General features: G+C 35.7%; 1 protein-coding gene across 1 annotated transcript in view; it reads right to left on the reverse strand.

The window, feature by feature from the left end:
• itpr3 (inositol 1,4,5-trisphosphate receptor, type 3) overlaps positions 1–13,018 on the reverse strand; it is a 61,687-nt gene extending 48,669 nt beyond the window's left edge. Inside the window, exons 1-7 of the mRNA XM_052094460.1 lie at positions 12,927–13,018; positions 8,958–9,028; positions 8,351–8,472; positions 5,066–5,152; positions 2,401–2,559; positions 1,460–1,558; positions 311–394 (exon numbers count right to left, since the gene is read on the reverse strand). Coding sequence (XP_051950420.1) covers positions 311–394; positions 1,460–1,558; positions 2,401–2,559; positions 5,066–5,152; positions 8,351–8,472; positions 8,958–9,028; positions 12,927–13,018 — 714 coding nt within the window. The remainder of the gene's footprint in view (positions 1–310; positions 395–1,459; positions 1,559–2,400; positions 2,560–5,065; positions 5,153–8,350; positions 8,473–8,957; positions 9,029–12,926) is intronic.
• Between the last annotated feature and the right edge of the window lie 8,439 nt (positions 13,019–21,457).

A 21,457-nucleotide genomic window follows, 5' to 3' on the forward strand; every position in this document is an offset into this window, starting at 1 on the left:
CCATGAGTCCACTTGTGAAAATGCTTCTATTTAGATTTTTTCATAGTATCTTTGTATTAAGTCTGTCACACATTTGCTTTATTACTTTATTTTATTGCTTTTGTATTGGTTAGATAATCATAAAACTTGTCTCAGTAGGTCTCAAGTGTACACATAAGAGCTGCCAGCCCCACATTTGAGAATGTGTGGACATATATATATAGGCATCAGCACCAATTTGTTTGTTTCATCATAAGAGTTTGTATAAAATTTGACATCTGATTGAGTTGACATTAACATAAGAAACTTTCTGCAGGGCAGTTGCACTTACTCCCTTAAGAACTTCATCTTTATGATCACTGAACATCATAAACAGGCTGATCTTCCAGCTGGTGTTGCTATTCACCGAGTTGATCTGTAGAGGGCAGTGTAACATTTTAAAGATAATGAAAACTGCGCATACAGCACTCATCACTCATCACAGCTTAAAAGTAAGGGGTGAAAGCACCAAAGAATGTGATACAGGTTTGTATGGAAGCCCATTTCCACCACATGGAAAGAAAAAAACCTGCTTTGGAAAGTCATAATTATAGTTTAGTTATAGTTTTTATAATTAATTGTAGACATAATAGTCAAAGTTTTAGATTAAAAGTCTTAATTATAAAAAAAAGTCATAATTATGAGATACTAAATCATAATAATTAGAGCCTAAGCCATAATTTTGAGATATAATTATGATTTAGTATCTCATAATTATGATTTAGTATCTCATTATTTTGATTTAGTATCATAAACTACTTTTTTCTAAAAGATTTGACTAGGTATCTCATAAATGTAACTTAGCATCTAATGATGTTTCATTTGTATGTCATAATTATGAATATGTATTTTATAATTATGACTTTTTATTTCAATGTAATTACTTTGTATTTTATAATTATGACTTTTTTCAACATAATTACTTTGTATCTCATAATTTTGATTTCACCAGAAATGGGCTTCCATGGGTTTTGGGCTAACATAAGGAGTGAGTAAATTACGACAGAATTTTTGTGTTGGGGTGAACGAATCCTTTAGGCCGGGGGTTTTCAACGGGAGCAGTAAGGTGCGCTGAGAGCAAATTAGTAGATCCCATTAGGATACAAATGGGGGGTGTTTATCAGTCATAAGAACCAAATCTATCAAGTTCCTCTTTGCATTAAAACGTTTGTCTAGACTTGGAGTATATCAGTTGGTTCTCAATTATATGGCTTGGTACGCATTTGTACCGCGGTTCATCTGATTTTGAAGTCTAGCATCTAGCAGCGTCAAGTGTAAGGGAATGAAGTAGGGGGTGTTCATGAAACAAAGGTTGAGAACCACTGCTTTAGGACATGAATAAATGTCTCTAATAGTCATTAGGACCTTTCTTAATAACCCAAAATCCATTTTGACATAGAACTTTACACCACACTGATCATGTCTTCTGAAGCAGGCCCACCTCTTTACATCCTGGGTGATCAAGAAGCTCATAACTACTAGCGTGGAGAGGCTGTCCAGCATTAACAGGATTCAGGATTACCTTATCTCCAACTACAATCTGAAACGGTGTAAAAAAGATTAAGTGAGGGGCTGCGCATGACTGTCACAGCCACCTGTAACTGAAAAGCAAATATGTACATCTCTTGCAATTTACACAAGCGAGAAGCAATCTACAAACATTTAAACATGGATTAACTCTGTAAACCTGATTTAAATGTGTATAAGGATCATTTGCATTCATTTACTTAACTTTGTGAGTGTGTATGTGTGTACAGAGCATGTTTGCCTATATTTGTATTGGTGTGCAGGTAAACATATGCCTTTGAAAAAATTAATGCATGCGTGGGTGTACAGTATGAATCTCATGAAAACATGCCCGGCTTATACCCCCAAAATGATTAAAAAAAAATGTAAATACAGAAAATCAAGCTTATTTTTTAGGACCATTTATATTTTTTGCAGTTCCATTAAAATTAAGATTTTTTTTTTTTTTTTTTTTGGTCATTCTCATAATTCTCTGTAATTCTCATTACTGTAATAGTATTTTTTGACAAAGTATATCCAAAAATGTACAATTATTTTTAGTAAAATCTGCAAAAATTGAAGGCAGTAGAACACAAACTACCATGTATAAATACTTACAAAAAAAATACATTGCATTACGGTAATGAGAATTGGGGAGTATGTTTGATTGTCATGAAAATAATATCACAATGCAAAAACTCTCAATGATCCTACAAAATAGTTTTCATTTTGATTATGCAAAATATAATTTTTTTATTTTTTCATTTGAGTTTGGGGTACGCTCTGACATGTTATGTGAGATTCACCCATAAAACTTGTGTATACTGTGTGCCTACTGTTAAGAGGATTGTTTTATTGCATGTGTGTGTTAATTACATTGTCCCCAGTGGCTCTGAGCTTCCAGAATGGCTGGATAAAAAGCCAGGAGCCTTCATTGCCCGTCCCATCAAGAGTTACACGCATAGCGTTCTTCTCCAGCAACGCTGGGAGACGCTTATTCACAGTCAAATACTTATTACTCTTCATGTGCAGGAGCTGAAAACAGAATAAAAAATAGATGAACTATTTCTACTTTGTAAAACTCTTATTGGAAAAATTATCCATTATAAAATGTATAGTTCCAGCTCACAAATGTGACTGAATGAGCTACATCCAAGTTGCACACCTGTAAAAGCACATCAAGTAAATTCTATATGAATGCACCATTTTGCTAAAAACCATTAAAAGTGTTAAAGCTAAATTGTGTATTTTCTGATTCATTAACATCACCAGAAAGAATTGTAAAAATAATGATTGCTTTATAGGGTTGCTTTCAAACACTTCACCTGTCTGCCATGTAAGGCTGATTGGATGCTCAAACAAACAGAGCAATGTTGTGATAGCTCCACAGAGCCACAGTGTTTACACTTTTCAGAAATAAATCTACAAATGGATTACTTATACAGTAATTGTCTCTGCACATTAAACTGGGATAGGAAAAAGTATTTTAACATAGAAGAAATGACACACTTCAGCTTTAAAATAGTTAAAGTGATAGTTCAGCCAAAATGAAAATTCTTTCAACATTTACTTACCCTCATGCCATCCCAGATGTGTTTGACTTTCTTTCTTCTGCTGAACACAAGGATTTTTAAATGAATATTTCAGCTCTATAGGTCTATACAATGCAAGTAAAGGATGACCAGACCTGTCAATCTCCAAAAAATTACATAAATGCCACATTAATATAATCCATATATCTCCAATGGTTAAATCTATATATGCATGAGAAATATATAAATATTTAAGTAATTTTTTTTCTATAAATCTCTGAAAGTAATAGTGGAGATTTATAGTAAAAAAAAGTATTGAAATGATTGCATCACTTCGAACAAATATATTTAACCAGTGGACTAAAAGTAATGGAATACTTTTATGCTGCCTGAATGTGATTTTTGTAGCTTCAAAGTTCTGGCCATTATTCACTTGCATTGAAAGGACCTACAGAGCTGAAATATTCTTCTAAAATCTTTGTTTGTTTTTAGCAGAAGAAAGTCATACACACCTGGGATGGCATGAGTGTGAGTAAATTATGAGAGAATAATTTTTTTTTGATTGAACCATCCCTTTAAGCTATTAAAATGTATTATATGGCAGAAGAATTATTATATATTAAATTATTAATTGAACATTTATGTGTAATATCACATTGTCCCATTTAATAAAAGTAATAAGCCACTCCAGTCAGTTCGCTTTGCATCATGCCCAACAACAAACATTAACTGCGATAAGTTCACTGTAACACACAGCCTCTTCTGGCTTATTGCTTTATTACAAAATTCTACAACGAGTTATTAAAAAGAAGATACTTCCTTTTTGTGTAAATGTCTTGAACATGTACACTACAGTATGGTAGCACCACCTCAGATACTGTGTGCGAGCTGAATGGCAGTGAATAGAGCTATCGCTTTAAACCACTTAACAATTACCCAGTGGCTACGAGAGAGTTATTTCAGCCAAGTCCACCACAAAGCCATGCCTCAGAAAGCTTGCCTGGGTTTGTTTAAATGCAGGGCTGGTCCTTGTCACTTTATACGCAAAAGTTTGAATGTGATGAAAAATGGAAAGTGAAACTCAAGTTCACATTGCGACAGAGAAATGTGAAACTGATTTTGGTTTGGTTATGGGACTACTTGTCCCTGCAGATAAACCCTGCATGTGCTCACATTAAATGAAATAATATTTTCATTCAACTGAACGCTATATAGGACAATGGTCTATGGGCCCTGGGTTCTATTAAAACACATAACCTCATAAAATAAATATTGTGTGCATAAGTAAACAATTCATAATTCAAGTCTAATAATTTATCTTATATCTGTATGAAAAAAGTGCTTTTTTCTGTGCCAGTGCCACAGCCCTAAACACTAACCAGAACTATCTATGGAAAAGAACCAGACAAATGTGTTGGCTGGATTTCTAAGCAAAAGCTGTAACCCACAGAACACTGTATGGTATCAGGAAAAGGCCTGGCTTCCTATAGTGTGTGCACCATTATCTACAAATGACCTCACTAAAGCAAGGCAGTGCGCCATTTTAATATTTGAGATACAAATTTGAGGTTAAGTTTATAACCCCTTAATTAAACGTAAAGTTTGTTAACACTTTCTCTTTTAAAGTCAACTTGAAATCAGAATTGGAATTATTCAGGGTAACTAGGCTACCTTTTAATCTTTTGTTTCTAGAAACAGAACTGATGTTCTGACATTTCTACTCCTATATACAAGGGCTTCTGTGGTTTTACTCTTAGGTCCAAATATCTTGACTAGATTGCGATTTAATAATTAAAACTTTCATTACAATATGGAAGAATTATTATATAAGGCACTATGCCACTGTAAAATATCTATATATCAAAAATGCAGAGATGTAATTGTAGACATAAACCTTGCAGATAAAGTATCATGCTTAAAAAAATAAATAAAAATAAAAGCATCAGATAGCATTGACTCTCTCATCACTTCATTAACGCATATAATTTTATTAATTCTGTGACTCTCACCTGAATCACATTGCCATATTTTACAATGTCCCCGTGGACCTTTTTGTTCTCAGAATCATTCTGTTTCTGTTCCAAGTTAGCTGCATGCTTTGGTGCAAACAGAAAAAGAACAAAGAAAGAACAAAGAGCAGTAAGCAACATCACAGATCAAACCATATAAGATATCAATCAACATTTATAATTAACACTTATACCATCAGACAATATCAATAGATCAGATTAGTTCACACCTGTATTTGAGCTTGGACGCCATGCAAGGACCGGATGTGTAAATGGCGAGCTCTGCGCACTAGTTTTTAGTTATTTTTGCGTTATAATCTGATGAGATTTTATACACCTTGCTGCATATTTGCTCTTTGAAGTCAATATGTCAAAAAATTCAAAATACTCGCTCTCTGGAGATATGAAAAGACACTTACGTGCTCAAGCTGAAACCTCTGATGGGCCTGCGGACCAGAGACTCGGATTTAATTTTGATTCCGATTTGATTTTTGATCTCGGTTTTGATTTTACATCAATGGAAGATCGCTTTTGCACTGAAGTTTCTGGCCAAACTGAGTATAAATACTAAGGATGGCCACAAAGTATTTTATGCCCCAAGCAAGCACTGTCCTTCATAAAAACATTGGAGTGAATAAGCCATTTTGTGTTTCTCATGTGAGTGGACTGACTCGCTGCACTTACTCTTGGCTGTCTGAGGAAGCTGGGTGCCATTTTTGTTTCTTTTTGTGTTGGTTCTGCCTAGCGGCTGGAGTTTGTTTTGTGGAATAACACTCCATCAAGAAACATTTGCATTGACGGAAGATCGCTTTTACACTGAAGTTCCTGGCCAGTGATAAGAATGACAGCAAAATATCTACATGCCTACAACAAGCAATGTCTTTAATAGAGTTGAGGGACTGACAAAATCATGGTGTGTTTCTTATCTGGCCTCTGAGTCAACTTGAAACAACATAAATGTTGACATAAATGTTGTGTTTTGCAAAGTTTGCTGCTCCAGTATTTGCAGATTATTTTTTCACATGTTTCTATGGTATACTGGAAAACAATGATAAGCATTTCATGAGTTTTAAAGGCTTTTATTGGCAAAAACATTCAATATATGCAAAGAGTCAATATTTACAGTCTTGACCCTTGTTCTTCGTAACCTATAAAATTCACTCTGGCATGCTGGATATCAGCTTCTGGGCCAAATCCTGACTGATGGTGATCCATTCTTGCCTTATTAGTGTTTGGAGTTGATCACAATTTGTGGGCTTCTGCTTGTCCACCCGCCTTTTGAGGATTGACCACAGGTTCTCTGTGGGATTAATGGCAGTGTTTTTGGGCAGAATTGTGAGAGGGCCCACTCCCTTGGATGAAAAGCAACCCCACACATAGATGGTCTCAGGATGCTTCACTGTTGGCATGACACAGGACTCATGGTAGAGTTCACCTTTTCTTCTCCGTACTATCGATTTTCCAGATGTCCCAAACGTCTGGAAAGGAAGGGGGCTTCATCAGAGAAAATAACTTTGCACAAGTCTTCTGCTGTCCAATCCGTGTCCTATCTGCAGAATTTCAGTCTGTCCTTGATGTTTTTCTTGGAGAGATGATGCTTCTTTGCTGCCCTTCTTGACACCAGGCCATTGTCCAAAAGTCTTTGCCTCACTGTGCGTGCAGATGCACTCACTCCAACCTGCTGCCAATATTGAGCAAGCTCTGCACTGATGGTGACACGATTCCGTAGCTGACTCCTCAGGAGGAGATGGTCCTGGCGCTTGCTGGACACTCTGGGACGTCCTGAAGCCTTCTTCACTGCAGTTTAACCTCTCTCTTTGAAGTTCTTGATGATCCGGTAAATGGTTCTTTTAGGTGCAATATTCTTTGCAGCAATTTCCTTGCATGTGAGACCATTTTGATGCAAAGCGATGATGGCTGCATGTCTTTCTTTAGAGGTAAACTTTGCTAACAAGAACACAATGATTGGAAGCACTTCTTCCCTCCTTTTATAGCAATCAGTCTGCTCTTATAATCCAATCAGAATGATAGAGTGATTTCACCTGACTAGTACTCGTTCACACTTTCCCAGGTGCTGCAGATATGATTAGTGAAATTATGTTAGCTGGTAATTTTGTGCCAGGGCCAAAAAACAGTGAAATTTTGATTTTTATTATAAAGTAAAAAAATTTGGCCAATGAAGCTTTTTGCAATTATTTAAAATGCATCTGATCTGCACAATAATCTAGAAACAACGTGAATCAACACCAAAACAACAGAAGCAGTAAACTTTGCAAAACACAAAATGTATTTCACTGCCAATACTTTTGGCCACAGGTGAAATATATGAGAGTGGATTACTGAGATCTTTTGATAATTTGGTTCAACATTGTAAGTTTCCTAGATCCCAGTTCTTTAGGTAATACACAGCTGTGCCACCTACTCTATACTATTTTTGGGAGTAGTGTACACCCCCATAAAGCGGCAGATACTCTGGAAATGGTGATTACTGCTTTTGGGAAAGGTCATGAAGCATCTGTGTATTACTCCCTGTTAATTCATAGTCTGGGGGATTGAGCTTCATCTTCTCTCAAGAGATTATGGGAGAAGGATTTAAACCTGTATTGGAGAAGGGAGTGTGGGCTAGGATCCTAAAAATAATCAAATCTGCATCTAGAGAAGCAAGGGTCGGTCTGATGCAATTGAAGATTTTGCATTGGTTCTACTGGACCCCCTCTAGATTGTATAGGTTGGGTCTTAAAGAATCAGAAGACAGGGACACAATACATGTATTTTGGGGATGTGTAATGATCCAAGAATTTGGGTTGGAGGTTCAGAACTTTATGTGTGAGGTGTTGAACACTGATTTTTCATTTAGCCCCAGACTCTGTATCCTGGGTGATGGGAATACTCTGGATATTGGGGACAGTTATTTAAAAAGTTGGGTCCTAGCTTGAGTCATGACTGGTAAGAAGATCATCCTCAAGGGATGGACGTGGGCTGGGGCTTCATCATTTAGGGAATGTCTGGGGAGATGGGCGAGGAGGCGGTGTTTGAGGAGATGTTTTTTAGAAGGCTGGGGAAATGGGATTTGTTCGTCAGAAAGTGAGGGGGTTATTTGGCTTTTTTGGAGGGTTCTCGGGGAGTGGCTGTAGAGAGGGATTTGTAGTTTAGTTGGGTATGTGTTTTTTTTTTATTTAGTTTGTTTTCTTTATGCAGTTTTTGTATTTATTTTGATGATCTAGTTGCTGGCGACCACAGTAGTGCATGTTTGTTTGTGTGGGGGGGGAGGGGGGTGTCACTTACTTGTAATTTCTGAAGAAGCACCATATCTCCGATCTTATCTTTCTCATGTTTAGCCTGTTTGGCCTTCCAAAACTGTTTCTGGGCAGAATATCGGTTCATGGGATACACCTTGAAGAGGCAGTCTTTATAAAAAAAATTGTTAAAAAAAACACCAGCATCGGTTAGATTAATTTCCTGTGTGTCTGTTTTTGTAAATATGGCTCATTCTCCAAAGAACACTTTACACAAAAGTGACCACACTGTTAAGTGAATTTGAGTTTTTGGGAAGAATAAGAGGAATATTTACAAATTGCATCAAACTTTCATTGGAAACAGGAAAAAAAGAACCGTGCAAGACATTTTCATCTAAAATAGACTTAAATTAGAATAAAAAGAATATACAGCTAATCATCCCAATAATGGAGCTTGAGGTTGGGGTTATATGGTTTGAGGTTACTTTGCTGCATCGCTGACCCAGTTAGCACCAACAAACCGAGACAAATGTAAATAGTAGCTTCATAACCAACTCTAAATTAAACATTATCTTGCAGCCATGACTCGAAACCAAAATTCCAAAGAAACATTTTACATACCGCTTTCAACACTTTTTTATATAAGTATAATGCACCTCTGAATTTTTTGGGAGGGTTGTCCAGATCTCCACCAGCTGGCTCCACGACACAACGGTCATCTACCAACCTGGGAAGGTAAACACAAGGAGTCATCAAAGTGTCCCAATAAAACGATTCTTCAAAATCCTCTGAGAGCCACACCAGTGATCATATAAAATTATGGGTCACAAGTTCTAAATGAGCTTCAGTCCTGGCTTGAAGGGTGCATGTCCTAATTTCCGCAGACCTCTAATGGACATCCTGCTAAATATTTTATCATCTAAGGTGCAAATATTCTGCCAAATTTCATTCAAGGGCTAAATATATCATAAATTAAATCCTATTTGATAATACCCTTAGGGTAACTAACCACTAACTATAGCAGTCTTTGAGGGTTTCTTAGAAACTGGTTGCCAAGCCAGTTACAATAAGACAATTGGTGAGACTTTCTGACTGAGTGAATGAAATAGCCAGAGGGAAAAGACCTAGACACTCTGAGAGCTGCACTATTTACCACACAAAGAGTCTGATTCCTGAATAAAATTTGCATTTTAAGATGTCTGCCTCCCTCTTTTTGTTTTTGCATCTTGGCCTGTACCCAAAACAGTGGTGGTATTTATTTCTGACAATAAAACAACAGTAAGGGTTTGGCTGAAATGTCGATAGAGTGAGAACAGCACGAAATAAGGTTTCTCTCTTTCAATGAATCTTCAAAAAGGTTTAAATCATGAACATGTAAATTTACAGTATGTAATTTTCACCTTCAAGACTTTATTCAGTGCGAAAACCTCTATATTATAGGGTTAGTTCAACCAAAATATGAAAATAATCTCATCATTTACTCACCCTCATGCCATCCCAGATGTGTATGACTTTCTTTCTTCTGCTGAACACAAACGAAGACTTTTAGAAGAATATCTCAGCTCTGTAATGTGTGATGTAATTGCAATATAGAGTGCAAGTGAATGGTAACCAAAACTTTGAAGCTCCAAAAAGCACATAAAGTCAGCGTAAACGTAACTAATACAACAGATCAGAATCAATATTTTATTTGCTTATATACGGTGGTTGACTTCTAAAAAAACTTGTTTTGTGTCATGTGTCATATTCTCAGACATGTAATCTTTGTTTCCAATTTAGTTTCATAATTTTTTTTTATGTTTATAGCATTTTCTACAAAACAAATGTAAACTTTCAAATTGTCATGTGGTGTAACCATCAAGTCAAAAGTATTATAATACTTTATTTGCACCTTGAATACATGAGAGTATAAACAACTTAATCATTAATTTCCAAAAAGATTTCAAACACAATTTTCAAGGTAAAAACAAATTATGAATTTTTGAGTCACACAATATCAAGTCATTTTCACAGGGTTACAACACATGACTTGAACAAAATGTGCCTTTTAATAAAAATGTCAAAATAAATATCAGCTGTTTTTTTTTTAAACTTCATGCTCAGTCTTGAGGGTCTAAAGTTGTCTGCTCGTTTTTATGGTCAGCGTAAACCTACATGTTGGTTACACCCAATGACTTTTATTTTGTGAACAAAGGTGTTTTTAAATATTTTAAAACAATTGGTTCACTGCTTTTTTTTATTCTTTTTTTTTTTAAAAGAAATAACAGTAACTGATTATTCTGCACCAGTCATGCCAACGTTTCTTTTTTCTGGAATTTCACTTTTTAATGAGGCTTTGACTTTTTTTTTCCATCTCTGCACACCACATAACTTTTTTATTTTAAGCCCCAGAAAGAGGGGAATAGCAATATATTATCTTATGTTCTCTTTTTAAAAGAAAGTCAAAATATTTCCTTGAAATGTTCTCTAGGCCATTTATAAAAATGTGTGAAATATATGTAAACTTGCATTACCTTCAGTGGTGTAAGTTTCATGTGAACACTAGAAAGAACAAGTCAACCCATTGCTAAATCTCGACAAACCGGTGTCTTTTCGCAGTGGAGAGAGGGCAGATTGCATGACTACAGCGTCACTCTGACAGAATATTTTCAAACTGTACAAGTGTCAATCAAGATCTAATTGGGGATTTCACCTATAGAAATCTGGCAACATCACAAGTCGAAATAGGGCTAATCGCCCTTATTTACAGGTGCAATATGTAGCAATTTTCAAAAAAGTCCCTCCCGGATTTCCTAGGTTGCCTATTAAAGCCTGTAGACATGATTTTCATGCCAAGGGAGCGGGTCGGTTTTGCTGGGAAAATCCAAAGAATGTGACGTTGATGTGCACTCCGAAAGCCTTGCCTCAGTAATTCTCTTCAGCTATTCAATAGCGACAACAAACTGCAACACCAGGTAACGTTATCTTAGAGATGGAATTCAGCAAACGTCCGGCTTCCAGCACAACACCGACTCCTACACAAACTCAGAGTAAGCCAAAAAAAATTAACACAAAAAAAATGTATCTACTGAATCCCATCTGGCTAAGTGGGAACGTGATGGTGTTCGAGTGAAAACTACAGTGAACATCGGCAGGGCATTTGATTCCTGGAGGGAAGTTTGTTTAGTTTTGGGGATCAAAACCGACCCTGAATTGGCATTCTTCTTATTGGACAGGTAAATTTACATAACTCCAAAGCTTGTGAAATATAGTGCCATAAGGATTGATCTGTTTAATTTTAGCTAACTTGATCTTGCCTGCTAATGCTAACGAATTGCGAGCTACCTTGCTTCATCATTTTCAAATAATTTCAAAAATCTTCTCTTTATACTAAAAGTCAGGTATACAGGATGAATTTAAGCAAATATGCTGGTTTCTTGATCGTAGTACAACATATGACATACAAAACATACAACAGTACAACATAACATTGCAACAGTAAACTGTCTGGTATAGTTCGGTAGTGTGTAGCTGTACGTGTGTATCAGTATGGTATGTTAGCTGAAAAGTAGTTTCAGTTTAGTCTCAAAATTTGTAGTAAAACAATCATAACTGTGTAATTTGAATTATGCTACCTCATCTGTCAGCATGAGTCTCTTTGTATGCTACATCATTGTTTTTGTATATGCTCACGTCCCTACGGTGTGTGTGCGCGAGCGTTATCACGAGCAATAGTTCGTTAGCTGCAGTTCACGTAACGGCCACAGGTGTCATTAATAACAAGGGTTTCTGAATCTTACATACTGCACCTTTAAAATCTGTTATTCATCAAACATAGAAAAGTAAATATTTTACCTGCATGATTAGTTCTAAGTAATACATGACACAATTTATCTAAAGGGGATGGTAAGTGGGGATGGTGGTTTTACAGGGGTGCTATTTGATGTTTCACAAGGGGTTGGTACCCATTCACTTGCATTGTATGGAGATAAGATATTTTTCTAAAAATCTTCATTTGTGTTCAGCAGAAGAAAGAAAGTCATACAAATCTGTAATGGCATGAGTGTGTGTAAATGGGGGGGGTATTCCTTTAAGCTGATGTTTTTACAAACAGTTTGAGGGAAGTTTCTGTGGCCCCAGCATCCTTAATCAAACAGGTTATATACAGTAATACTATTATAATAGTGTGTTGTAGCTTATACAGTTTTAAAAAACATCCGTTATTGGTATTGTTGACCACCTGCAATCTTGGAATAGACCTGATAAACTAATGCCAGGGACCAGCACCAGCACCATAGCATACAAAAAATTCTCAAAACATGAAGTATTGTGATCTGATTTAGCATTTATTCAAAAGTGACTGCACTACTAAAAACACTTTGTGAGGAGCTCCCAGACTTACCAAACCAAAGACTCATAACACATAAAAAGTCGGACAGCAACAAAACAGCCAGGCAAAAAAATTGCATTCTAAAAAATCAGTTTATTTTAATATTTTGTTTGTAATTTAATTGATACGAAATTACATTTCACACAATAGCTGTAGTTTACGCCTGCATTTTCAATACACAATATAAGTGTTTTGCTGCTGCAGGGTCTGAGGGGTTGAAGGCAGGAAGACAGTGAAGTCAATGAAAGTCACTTACCCCAATGTGCTTATAAAACCATTGACAGTTCCTTCTGCATAAAGGGACACAATATCCCCTATATGCAAAAAACTGGACGCTGAATCAGACATCTTCTCTTTTTAAAGTCTGGATGCTTCAATATGATCTTAAGAACACCGGACACTTTTCTTGACAACTCTTCCTGATAAAGCGGGTGTGGGCACGCGCTTCACCCACAGTTAAAGTATAAATACATTCCGGTAGAGTTGGGAACCACGCAGAAGAACAAAAAACTGCAAAAGTGTATTACAGTTTGAACGGGCAGCCGGGAATGGTGACCAGAGTGTGACAGATGTGACTCGATCTTGGAGCTTTGCGCCGATGTACCTGAGAACATAGTGCTTCAAACCAGGAAGCACGCGCAACTTTGTCAAGTCAAAACACGCCTGTACGGGAGGGCATCGCGTGGAAGAATATAGATGAGACACTTCACTTTTACTCGCTGCAAGTTAGCGACGCGATGTGAGTTGCTGGACAGTCATATCTAAAGCCAGACCTGCTATCAAAGAAACAAAGAAAGAACTCGTGTAAACTAGTATATTGTATTTTATGTATTTCGTTTTTTAGACTCGTATTTGGTTCGTTATTAGTATGCTTCTGGTATAAGGGACGTTCATACCGAAATGTGCGTCTTTGACTGTTACGCCGCGTTTTGCTGCTTTGTCAGCGTCTCGCGCATTCGCGCTGCGTTTTTTAGACGCTGTGTCAAGTTAAAGGTGCTGTAAGCGATTTTTTTATGGAATGGTATGCAGAAAAGGTTCCTTCTCCATTAAATATATCACTGAAATAAGCGTCTTGAGATATCCCACCGGTCTCTGTGTAAACAGCAAACAAAAATGTGTCCACGTGCTGCGGTCTCTGGTGCTTTCTGTCTGTAAATCATTTTGTGGGTTCTTAAAGTGTTGTTGTAGCGAATTATTGAGGATTAATGCCATATTCTGATTTACAATTTGAATTATAATGGCCACCATTAAGATACTGTTGTGTTTGACAACCTTGGGAACATGCTTTGGGTCTCAACTGTATCTTTGCAGTGTTTTGGAAAGAGGGGCGTGGCTAAATCAACAGCTCATTTTCGTGGAAGTTCCAGAACGGCTAAATTGCTTACAGCACCTTTAAGCTATCTTCGGAGGGTGGTGTTTTACAAAGAGGGGTGTATCTAATTTAACATCTTAGTGTTGTGGAAGTTCCAGAATGGCTAAAATTGCTTACAGCATCTTTAAAATCACTTAAATGCTCTATTTGTGGCACTGGGTCTTAGTGCGAGATTTGCAGTGTTGTTCAGCTGATTAGCACACACAAACATACACACCACTGACATTAAAATTAGAAATGGCAAAAAGAATAGCTTTTTTCTGAAAACTTTTGACACTTAAGCCAAAAGGTCTCAATGAGATCTAATATTTTATTAGTCTGGTTTAATAGTAGTCTAACCAATAGTGTAGTAGGCCTGACTTTGGTAATTTTAAGCAAACTATGGTTACCATGGTTCATTTTCAATAGCTTAGCAAACTGAGTAACAGTGTCTCTCATGTCTGGCAGTGTACTGGCCGGTATAAAAGTAGACCCACCCAACCTGACGTTTTAGGGTTAAATTTCCTGTTTCAATTCATAAAACAAACCTTGGTGTTCAACAATACAATACAAAGGCCACATGGTCTAAATATGGGCCCACAGTATAATGTTCAAATTAGTCAGTTAGTCAGTTCAACCTCTACTGAAACTATTTTGTTTTAGACATATCAATCTGATCCACAGAGCAAGACGTCTTTGTGTACAATACTTCTAATAACCACATGAGTGCAATGTTATCAATATTTAATGCTTTAATCTTGCACTTTTCAAGTTATTTTAACCAGATTATTCTACAATGCCATGAGTCGCAATGTTGAGTTTTGAATACATTTCCTGTAGAATTTGACATTATGTGTTACAGTATACAGTATGAATACTGTAGACAGCTACTACAGTGAGAGTTTTTAGCACTTTGATGTGTTTCTTCTCCAGATGTAGTTGTGGTTTATAGCACTACGCTGTAGGTTTTAAATTCACAGCTGAGAAAGGTTGCATAAACCTTTTAATTATCTCTGCTTCAAAACAAGGTCACAGTACGTTGATGTTGCATATAAAAGGGGTATTCAAAAAGAGTTGAGGAAACGAAAGAGCCATCAATAGTAAGAAAAGGTACTAAGAGACTTGTGTATTTGTGACATGCAAAATCACATCTGTGCACAAGTGTTCGCTCTGAACGTTGAGCCATGTTTCCACATATTCAAAATGGATGTCTAGGCAAATTTGCATTCAAATCAAGCTTCAGGAAAGATGGGATTCAATTGTGGCTGGATATGCATTACTGGCTGGCATATGAAAGTCAATTACAAGTTTATTGCAATTTCCCTATACTCTCTCCTTATGCAACCCCACATTTTTTGTTGAAATGTGACCTCCACTTCAGAAACTACAGGGATATTATGGACAATTAGGCACACAATGTGATTTACACAAGTGGGGCATGTTCCTGGAGCAACATGAGGGCTTGATAGTCCTGAAAATACATATACTGTAACAAGGTGCATATTAGCAAAGAATTTATCCATAATGTTATTGTTTTGGGACAAAGTATTTGCTCATCATGTAATGGTTGCAAACACCACTTAATCTCCAAAAATCACATTTACATTAATGCATTTACCAGACACTTTTATCCAAAGCTTCTTACAGTGCATTCAATGTATACATTTTATCAGTTTGTGTGTTCCCAAAAAAAAAAAACTATGACATTTGTGTTGCTATTGCCAATCCTACCATTTGAGCTACATTAATTAAACAATTGTGTGTGCTGTGATTTCCTTTCCTAGCCATTGTTTTCAGTTAGTGAATATTCCCCACATAACAGCTATTAAAACTCAACGACACCATAGAAGGCTTTCTTTCTCCAGCCTTAGTTATGGCCTCATTTGGAAATGTCTTAAAATTCACATTATCTTGAAGCTCAGTATTTTTCACAGGTAATTTGCTACCATTCACTGACCCGTTAAAGAGGCCTGGATTATGTTTAGCTAAAATTTTCCTATATGGCCACAAATTTTGGTTGACTTCATATTAATGACTGTTAAGAGGCAGTTGGGTGAGACTGAGGAGGCAAGGACTAGCACTTGCATGATCTGAGTATGTTAAGAGGGCTTTGCTATATTAAGCAAAACAACACTGGCCATCCCTATGTGTGTGCCAGAATCTTAAGGTGTTACAAATGAATGTATTACACCATTGGCTGCCAAACATAGTTGTTTTATGAAGTTTTGCAATGAACGGATCCCCTATTCCATCATAACATCATGATACAGAGATCGACAAAGACACAGGAATGGGGGTGCTGAGGGTGCTGAAGCAACCCTAGTGAGTATCAAAGAAACTTAATATATTTCACTGCATTTATGCAGTATATAATAAAATGTTTGCTTTCAGTATATCTGTCATTTATTTTAATAAAGATCGCATCCTGTTTCAGAGAGATTTGTCATGTTTGTGGGCAGGGCTCTTTCGAACTGAAGAGATCCCTTGTGATGGATAATAGTGAATTGTACTCTCCATTTTTTCCTATTATTTGCAAAAAAGTGATTGTTACCAATGCAACAGAAATGTAAAAATAAATTACGATTAAACTGTTATTGTATTAATGCTGTTGTTTAATAATAAATATTGTAGTGTAATATTACAGTTTATATTAATAAAAACAAATGAATCAAACCTCAATCTTAAATATTTTTCTCCAGAAAAATATTGTGCTTTACCTGTATGTAAGCTTATCCTTTGAAATTATAATAATTTACAACAACAACAAAAAAGAACAGAACCGATTAGAGCTTTAGTGTTCTCATGTTTCAACGCTATCACTTACACCTTGGAAAATCTCATAAAGACATTTATTAGCACCACCCCTGAGCGCAAGGCCACATTTGGGGACTACAAGTAACCGGTAGGACATTTCTTAATAGCTTAATATTTTAGCAAATGGGTTCATTTTAATAGCTATTTTGTCTGAACAATTATATTGTGTTTTATGTTTATTTCTCACTTCTCACTGAATTACTTAATTGGTGTGAAAACATTGCATTGCATTTTGTATGTGTGTGTGTGTGTGTGTGTGTGTGGATCAAGGGGGTATTTCAAAGGCTCCTAAGAGTCTTTATATTAACAGTCAATTACAACTATTGAATTTTCATTGTAAGAAACTAAATTAAATAAATTTCACCCAAAGATAAAATTCTTTCATTATTTACTCCCAGATGTGTGACTTTCTTTCTTCTGCTGAATACAAATGATTTTTTGAAGAGTATTTCAGCTCTTTAGGTCCTAACAATGCAAGTGAATTGGTACCAAAATTTTGAAGGTCCAAAATGCACATAAATGCAGTGTTATAGTATTCTATAAGACTCCAGTGCTTAAATGCATACCTTCAGAAGCAATAATATAGGTGTGGTTGTGAAACCGATCAATATTTAGTATAGTATTTAGTCTACTTTTTTTACGATCAGTCCCTATTTTCACATTCTTCTTTTGTTTTTGGCAATTCGCATTCTTTGAGCACATTGCCCCCTACTTGGCAGGAAGGACAATTTATAGTAAAAATGACTTAAATATTGATATTTTTCACACCTATCAATAGCTTCTCAAGACATGGATTAAACCACTGGAGTCATTCACTTGCATTGTATGGACCTAAATGATTAAATATTCTTTGAAAAATCTTTGTTTGTGTTCTGCAGAATAAAGAAAGTCATACACATATAGGATGGCATGAGGGTAAGTAAATGATTAAAGAATGTTTATATTGGGGTAACTATCCCTTTAAGAAGAATTTGATGGGTTTCAATAAAATCATACTGACCCAGGCCAGATTTATTTAGCTCTGATTAAATTAAGATTAATTAACGCACATAACACTGAAAAACAATGCATGTTTAATCGGCACACACACACAAACAGAAACAATGACAATTGAGCAGACCAAGAGAATAAAAAATGGATAAGAAAGAATTGTGATGCAGAAAGACATAAACAGACGAAGGGAAACGCTTTCCATAACTGATGATCAGTGACAACGATAAGAGCCGCTAGAGCGAACAAGGCCTTTCCTGCAGACGGGTGTTATTAAAAAAACACCTGTCAGTGAAAAGTGTTGTAGTGTGTCAATAGGCAGTGTGAGTGTGTTTGCATATTTAAAGCACGGCTGTGCTTCCTGCACCAGATTTCCAGGTTTACTTACAGTTCATATCCTTATTGACATAGGGAGATGTCTACAATGCCTCAGCCCACTTATCAAATAGGAGGAAAATTATCTGTCAGTCATAAAACATCAATTTGTTGTGTCCTACATTTCCTCACTTTAAAGGAAAAAAGTAACAAATCCATGTTTAGAAACATCTCTTAGGATCACGGTTTCTTTCCCAGATATATAACGCTGAACACATTTCCCGTAAATGGATCTATACTGGAGCATCTCTGGTTCAATTCTCTTGTGAAATGTTCTTCTGAGTAACCACTAATGACTCGCCCTCATTAGTATTAGATTGAGATTTCCTGTTGATGTCAGATGGCTTACAAGATTTGGACATTATGGTTTATGGTTTTGCTATTGCAACAAAATATTATAAAGTATAACATTATGATTTTGTAATTATTCTTTAGAATTATGGAATTATAAATGTAATCAAGTTCACCCAAGACTGCTTATTTTACCGTTATTGACAGCAGGGTGGTTGATAGGTGCATTTCCATTTTCAATACATCTTGACAGATGAGGGTGTAACTTTGGGTTTAAGAGTGAGATATTCTTTGCACTTTTGTGCATGTGTGAGAAGCAGAGATATCATCCATTTTGATAATCTTTCCTCCAACCATAGCAGTATAATGTGTAAAAGTACCACTCCTTCCTGTTTCAGTAATACTGCTGCTCATAAAACATCAGGTTTCAGAGTTTAGCAAGCACCATGTATGATGTGACTCATATGTGCAAATGATTTGTGTGATAACACTTTTATAGAATATCTTAAATGGAGAGAATAGTATAGTCACTTATATTAACACACACTCACAAACATTCTAACACTCATAGAGACTTAAACGAGATATATTGCACTAGAACACAACAGAAGAAAACATTGGTATAATTGTTTTTTTTTTTTACATAGTCATTTCCTGTCATCCAATCAATCCAATATGTATTAATCACTTCTCAATATCAGAGTACAATATGTAATCAAATGGACTGGAGAATGAAACATATATGAAAGAAATGTATAAATGGTATGTAAAACCACATACCTCTCCACTATGAGGAGGAGACTTCATGTGATGTATTACCAATTGTTTAGACACAGCTTTAGGCCTTTAACACAAGTACCTCCCGGGTCAATTTGGCCCATTTTAGATTTGTACACCAATTTACATCAACGGAACTTTAACTTTCAGCCTGAAACTTTATGTCGTCCTCCATGCAGGTGATTTGAAGATTATTTAAAATCATTCATATTATGTTTTTTAAAAGTAAGTTATAAAGAAAGTCCCTTTGTAGTCCCTCTGGGTCAATTTGACCCAGTTAAAATAAAGACTTCCAAGAAAGCTGTAAATAATTAATCCAGTTCCAAATGTTATTTATAAGTACACAAGTATACTTCCGCAAAATGAATAAGAAAATGTGTGAATGGTTGATATATCTGGCTGACACTGAGAAACTGTGTCACTTATATGCATTTCAATATGCATTTAACCTTTTAATACTTGTGGCCAGAGTCCTGCGGTAAAATATGGCCACTGCCCAGGCCTATTTCTGTAAACTGAAAAAATGTTAACCTAAAAAATCTCCTTTTTGTGGTAACTTAAACATTAATTAGTATTATTCAAGTCAATATTATTTAACATCACTGAATCAACATGAATTTACACCAGCAAAACTCATTTCAAGGGTTATATTAGGTTGAAGTTGCTCTTTATGGTAACACTTAAAGGGCCATTCACAACGGACAGCGGTCCTTGCTCTAAAAAATATAAAATACAATAAAATAAATAAATAAAAATCTACACGCAGTGACATGGACAAAATGCATGTTTATACGAGAAAACAACCGGAAACAGTGCTGACATACACAAAAACATGTTTGATGTGAACTGCCCCTAATGTTCCCGCTTTATCCAGTGTAGTTAATTTGTATTCGTGTGCAGACTGTGCCCTCCCCAGAACAAAACAGGAACTGCAGCACAAAATGTCTCTTCTGCAAGTTGATAAATAATGACATCCACGCAACCCAACTTTTTAGGACTTAAGATGGCAAGTTTTTGTATAAAATGTATCAAAATGTTGAAATTATAGTAATAATGATTTTTGAGAAAATCAGATTTATATTCTATGTGCATATGTTTTTCCATCCTCTAGTCAGATTTAAGTGTGACTAGACACATCTACTGTCCCTCAAAGTAGAATCAATTATCAAGATTAAATATAATAAATGAACACAAGTTTCAAGAAGCTTATGAGTCATTATGACAGGTTTAAAGGGTCATATAAAAAGGGGATTAAAGGTGTTTTTTGTTCACAGTTATAGTATTATTTTTATTAACTGCTAAAACACCAACATCCATAATAACATTAAGTTTCTCAATAGCAATACCAATTCTCCCTTGGCATTCTCTGACTTGAACATACAAATTAAACTCCATAATCACACTGAGATAAATCAACTCCTTGAATGTCTTTTTATCATTGATAGATTTAACTTATTTTTTTTCTCTTCCGAAGCTATTGCTCTTAAACTCATGTCCCTTTACCTGTTTGTAGTGTTGGGTGTAATCCAATTACAAAGTAATTAGTTAGTCAAAAAAGTAGTGTAATGCATTACATTTAAAATTCTTGTAATCATATTACAGTTACTGACTTTCAATTCATTTAATTACTTTAACGTACATTATAGGATTATGCTTATTTCTAATATATTATTTATGTAGAATACATGAATTACGGCCCCGTAACAAGTTATTGTAAAGGAGAAATGTGAAGGTGTTGAGTGTGACGTTTGTGAAACAAGGAACAAGGAAGAAATATAGACATTATTTTGAATTTGGAAAAAAGGAAAAGTGTTTCCTTAAGTAGTAAGTAGTAATGTGATTACTTTTCAATTATATAATTCATAAAGTAATCTGATTACAATTTTAGAGAAATAATTCATAGAAATTATTGAGAGTAGAATAATTCTTTGTTAAATTTAGTTTTTTTTCTTTTGGAACCTCTTTAAACTCAGCTTGAGGGTCATTTTAACAATCAGGTTTAAAACCCTAATTGCTGTAAATCAGTTTATGAAATGGCAAAGAACTTGAAATCATAATTTTAATGCCAGCAGAGGGCATCATCCCCCTCAGACTGCAAGGAAGAGTAGAAACAGGGGGTGTGCCTATGTGGAACCCTTTTGAGAGTGAACAGCCATCCATGGCTTTGCTGAGAGAGCCTCATTCTGAAA

This window comes from Xyrauchen texanus, chromosome 27, assembly GCF_025860055.1.
Source record: "Xyrauchen texanus isolate HMW12.3.18 chromosome 27, RBS_HiC_50CHRs, whole genome shotgun sequence".
Classification (NCBI taxonomy): Eukaryota; Metazoa; Chordata; class Actinopteri; order Cypriniformes; family Catostomidae; genus Xyrauchen; species Xyrauchen texanus.